Source organism: Nanorana parkeri, unplaced genomic scaffold (genome assembly GCF_000935625.1).
Source record: "Nanorana parkeri isolate BGI_ZX_2015 unplaced genomic scaffold, ASM93562v1 scaffold1762, whole genome shotgun sequence".
Lineage (NCBI taxonomy): Eukaryota > Metazoa > Chordata > Amphibia > Anura > Dicroglossidae > Nanorana > Nanorana parkeri.
The window spans coordinates 143,744-149,348 of NW_017308030.1; the positions used below are offsets into that span (position 1 = coordinate 143,744).

Here is a 5,605-nt window from a genome sequence, read left to right on the forward strand (position 1 = left end):
GTACCTCTGACTGCCCCCCGTCCCTCTGACTGGCCCGTGTGACCTGAGATAAGGAAGCATCACTAGAATACATTATAAAAAAAACAAAAACTGCTCCCTCTTACAGTTTAAATCTTTAGTTTGACATGCAGTGTGTGACATGTCTGCTCTGAATGAAGCCTGCCATGAGAAAAACAATGCGCCTGACAAATTATAACTTGTTGATTTGTAGTTTTGAGTCAGTGCACGCTGCTACTTCAAAGTCAGTATGGTTCCTGATCATGTGAACCTTATTACAGTATCATGGTGGTCACATCCAGGCTGGAGCTTTGTACTTTTCTCTCGCTCTCTCTCTCTTTAAAATGTTAAAGAAGAACTCCAGGAAATGTTTTTCATTAACCCTTGCAGTGCTGCTTTACTGCTCGTTTGTGTCTAGATTTAAAGATGCACTGACTGAGACCAGTCCTAAGGTCCTTTTTAAATCATCAACATCTTGTGACGAGGGAGCATGGAGCCGCCTTCGCAGCCAATCAGGAAGCTGGGCAGCGTGTAATGACTCGCTGCCCAGCTTCCTGATTGGTCGGGAAGCTGGCCAATCGGGAAGCCAGGTGTAATGACGTGGCGCCCGACTTCCTGATTGGCCTGGAAGCCGGCTTCATGCTTCCCTCGTCACCTCATGATGAGGGAGCATGGAGCCGGCTTCCCGGTCAATCAAGAAGCTGAGCGCCGCATCATTAATTGGCGCCCGGCTTCCTGATTGACCAGAAAGCCGGCTCCCATGCTTTCTCGTCACCGAGTGACGAGAAGCATGGGGACGGCTTCCTTGCTAATCGGAAAGCCGAGTGAGGAGTCTTTGCACACCTCCTGGCTAATCAGGAAGCCACGTGGCGAGTCATTAAATGCCGCCTGGCTTCCTGAAGGGGACTTCCGCTATCGGTATTCAGTATTGGCGAAAAAAAATCAGTACTCGAGTACTTGAAAACCGAAATACCGGTATTGGTGCATCCCTAATGAGGATGATTGGAAATCACTCATCTCATAGTTCTTTTAACTCTTGCAATGCAGGGGTAGCCCCGCTGTGAGGGTTAATAAAAATAAAACAATTCCCGGAGTTCTTGAAGTTTTACTGAAATTGGTTTGTATAAAATTAATTTTTTTATTATTATTATTGCATAGTATTTATATAGCGCCAACAGTTTGCGCAGCGCTTTACAATATAAGGAAGACATTACAATTACAATACAAGACAAGATGGTAAGGAGGGCGCTGCCCCTGAGGGCTTACAATCTGAAAATTTGTTGTCTTTTTTTTTGTTTTTTTCCTCAGTGCCGGATATATTAAAATCATATAAAAGGTTTTTTTTAATCTGGTATGTCCTTGAGAAATAACTAAAATTATTTAGGTAAGCAAATTATTTGAGAATTGACCTAATTCATACAGGAGCTGCTTCATGTGATCCAGACTTTAGTTTTTTTCTGGTCAAAATGGGGTTAAATCGAAGAGAGTCCTTGAGAAATAACTAAAATTATTTAGGTAAGCAAATTATTTGAGAATTGACCTAATTCATACAGGAGCTGCTTCATGTGATCCAGACTTTAGTTTTTTTCTGGTCAAAATGGGGTTAAATCGAATCTAAAAGACATCGTGCAGATTTGGTCAGATGATCTTAATGAGACATGAAGGACACGGGCTGTTTGTTTGTTTTTGTCACTTGCATACCTTATATGTAAATCAGCAAGCTGCTTCTCATAATCCTATAGGTTTCAATAGGTTGAATGTTGTCTGTATGCTGGAGAGACTAAGGTGAGGAAGCAGTTTATTGGTGTATAGAGCTCTGGTATGCTGTGAGTTTCTGAGCCGTCAGCTGATACTAACACGGTTTACAACCTGTTGTGCTCTTTTAGGGGAGGGCACGGAAACCCAGACCTGACGAGACCGGCAAGATGTGGCTCAAGCTGTTTCTGCTGCTCCTCTACTTCCTCATCCTCTTCGTACTGGCCAGGTTCTTTGAAACAATAGTATGGTACGAGACGGGCATCTTTGCCAGCCAGCTCTTGGACCCAGTGACGTTAAGCTTCCACCAACTGAAGAGCATCCTGGAGTGCCGAGGCTTGGGGTATTCGGGCCTTCCAGAGAAGAGAGATGTCCGGGAACTGGTGGAAAAATCTGGTAAGGCGTGATAAAGTTTTAGTATTGAAATATACAGGTGAAACTCGAATAATTAGAATATCGTGCAAAAGTAATTGCAGTAAGTGCTGCAAAAGGGGCCCAAACCAAGTACTGAGTACATATGCATGCTTGTACTTTTCAGAGGTCCGATATTGTTCTATGTACAATCCTTGTTTTATTGATTGCATGTAATATTCTACTTTTCTGAGATTGTGGATTTGGGGTTTTCATGAGCTGTAAGCCATAATCATCACAATTATGACAAATCACGGCTTGAATTATCTTGCTTTGCATGTAATGAGTCTATCTCATATATTAGTTTCACCTTTTAAGTTGCATCAGTGAAATAAATGAACTTTGCACGATATTCTAATTATTCGAGTTTCACCTGTACATAACAGAGAAGAACGTATTGACACTAGATTTCATTGAATATAAAGCCCTTGAAAAGCAAGATTCTGTAGCTATGACTACCAAAAGATCTTTCTTTCCAGAAAGGTAACATTTGCACAGGAAGTACAGGGGACACCTAGGTCACGTTGGAGGACTGGTATGAAGAGCTTGTAAGGAAGCTTTCACAATACACATGGTAGCGTTCACTGCTGGATTGTTTAAAAAGGGGCCTGCACCACTGCAAGGGATCATATCCTTCTCTTTAAGTCACTGCTTGGTGAACTAACCTGTGCATGTCATTGCTCTGAAACCTGACATGTACATACATGTACTTGTTCAGGGCCAGCGAATCGCCATTTAACCAGTTGACATCCGCGGTGTTAAACCCCCTTCCCATCCAAGGATAAAGATCCATTATATGGCGGATAGTTTGTAGCTATCTAACCATCACACCTTTTGTGAGCTTGTTGGACATCCCATTCCAAAACCATGGTCATTAATGTGGAGCTGCCCCCCTATCCTTGTGGCTATAACAGCATCCACTCTTCTGGGAACACTGTACACAATATTGTGGGAATTTGTGCCCATTCAGCCAAAAAAAGGTCTTGGTTTACATTACATCCTCATAATTAGAGCCGACCTGTGACCAAGAAGCTGTCACATGTCATCTCTTGATCAGAAAGTGAGCAGAAACATGCACCGATCCGCTCACTTTTTGATCATCCCCCTGCAGAGAGCACTCCCCGCAGGGATTTCCCCCCTCCCCTCTCCGATCCTCCAGCGCTGACTGGAGGAACGGACAGGGAAGGGGGCGGGCACAGTTGGCTCTGCCTCTAGATAGGCAGAGTCCGCCATCACTTACGCAGCTGGGTGGATCTTGACAGTATTGTCGGGATCTGTCCCGGCTGTGGCGCTCTCAGTATATCGCAGGCAATAGCCCGCTATAAACAGAGCTTTGGGTCACAGGAGGAGGCTAGTATATGTCCTCCCGTGACCCTAAAGAGAACTATGAGGAAAAACACTCACCCCATAGTTCTCTTAAGTGCTCGCTTGTGTGTAGCTGCTAAAATAACAAAGTTATACTCACCCATAGTGATTTTTAATTCATTCTAAAGGTGAGCAGTAGAATTGAGGTCGGGGATCTGCTGGCCACTCAAGTTCCTCCACACCAAACAAAAAAAAAAAAAATGATGGGGGGGAATTTATTAAAACTGGAGCAGAAAGAATCTGGAGCAGTTGCCTATGGCAACCAATCAGCTTCTCTCTTCAATTTGCTCAGGTAAGATTTGAAAATGAGACGCAGAAGCTGATTGGTTGCAATGCAAATCTGCTCCAGTTTTGAAATAAATTCCCTGCTATGTCTTTATGGGGTTTATTTTGTCATGCTGGACCAGAAAAGGGCTTTCCCCAAACGGTTGTCACAAATTTGAAGGACAGTTTGCAGGTGTTAGTTGAAGTAAATAGCTGTCTTATTGTTGTTAAAGGGTAAGTCCACTTTCCTGGTGAATTTGGGAGAATGGAATTACCTCCTCCAATCTGGCAATAATTCTCGGGCCAATAATCACAGATATCTCTAAACTGATGACCTGTACGGGCTATCACCTATGGACAGTTTGGGGTACTGTATTTTGATGGCGTTTCACGGACCCACGCATTTTTTAACATGGGCACGTTGGGGATCTTTTTACTTGTCATGACCTCATCTTTTATATGTTACAAAGAAAACTGGGTGGTATTTTGTGTTTTTGGGCACTAAAATTAACTTAAAATAGAACTTTGGGGTAAACTTTTTATCCCATAGTTCTCTTTAGGATCACAGGAGGACATATACTAACCTCTTCCGGTGACCCAAAGTTCAGTATATAGTAAACTATTGCTGCAATATACTGAGAGCGTTGCAGCCGGGACGGATCCCGACAATACTGTCAAGATCCACCCAGCTGGCTGATTGACAGCGGGCTCTGCCTATCTAGAGGCAGAGCCAGCTGTGCCCGCCCCCTCCCCGATCCGTTCCCCCAGTCAGCACTGGAGGATTGCAGATGGGAGGGGGGGAATCCCTGCGGCGAGGAACGGTGACCTGACAATCAGGGAGACGATCAAGAAGTAAGCAAGCGACGGAATGTGTTCGCTCACTTCCCGATCATTAGAGATGACGTGTGACAGTTTCAATGTCACACTTTGGCTCCATCTTTGAGGATGAGTCTAAATCGCTTACCTCATAGTTCTCCTTTTTAAGTGTATTTTTTTACTATATTTTTTTGGGTTTGATAAAGAGTTGCACTTGTATCGTGCAATGTAAAACTTTGCAAGTGCAACCATTTTATTCTACAGGGTCTTTTCTTTAAAAAAAAAAAATATATATATTTTTGGGGGTATTAAGTAATTTTCAGGCCTAAAATGTGGATTATAACTTGTGCAAAAAATATGCTTGACAGCTAAAGGGTTAAAGCTATTAAAAAGAGGGAAAGGTGCACACAGACAGGGCAATATACAGAACAGCACAGTTTCACGTTTTAGGCAGTAAAAGAAAAAAACAGGATTGCCCCACGATAGTCAAGCTGTACCTCGTGTCACAATAAAGAATTTACAGACCCTTGTTATTCCCTGACCATAAATATTCTCTTTTATTGAAAGTATATATGTTCTTATTACCCTTATAAAGTTGTTTTGCGTCATTACATTGCTGTACTGCGTGATGGCTGTGATGGGAGTTGATTTTACAAGTAGCAAGTAGATTGAAGGGCACTTTCTCTAGTCACCTTCCAGGACAGCATTAGAGAGATAGGCTCCTCCCACCGGAACAGGAAACACATCACCCACACTTAGAATAAAAAGGAGCACAAGCCTAGCACGCCTCAGTTATTTTGTGTTTCCTCCGGCCGAGCAGGACATCGTAATGTTTGTTGTAGTTGGTGTGACTAATAGCCCTGCAGAGGGTTTTTATTCTCCATCTCAGAGTTGGGCTTTAAGTTTTCATTGCATATTAAACTTCTTCTTTAAAGTTACAGACACACATCAGAAGCCCAGACATGCTCAAGGCTGAAGACCCCCCCCCCCCCCCAGT

At 43.2% G+C, this 5,605-nt stretch overlaps 1 protein-coding gene across 3 annotated transcripts in view; it reads left to right on the top strand.

Annotated features, from left to right (window-relative positions):
* The window catches only part of RNF103 (ring finger protein 103), a 23,475-nt gene that overhangs the window by 990 nt on the left and 16,880 nt on the right, over positions 1–5,605 (top strand). For all 3 annotated transcript variants that reach the window (XM_018571457.1, XM_018571456.1, XM_018571458.1), the window contains exon 2: positions 1,884–2,148. In XM_018571457.1, the coding sequence (XP_018426959.1) occupies positions 1,923–2,148 (226 nt within the window). In that variant the 5' untranslated portion in view covers positions 1,884–1,922. The remainder of the gene's footprint in view (positions 1–1,883; positions 2,149–5,605) is intronic.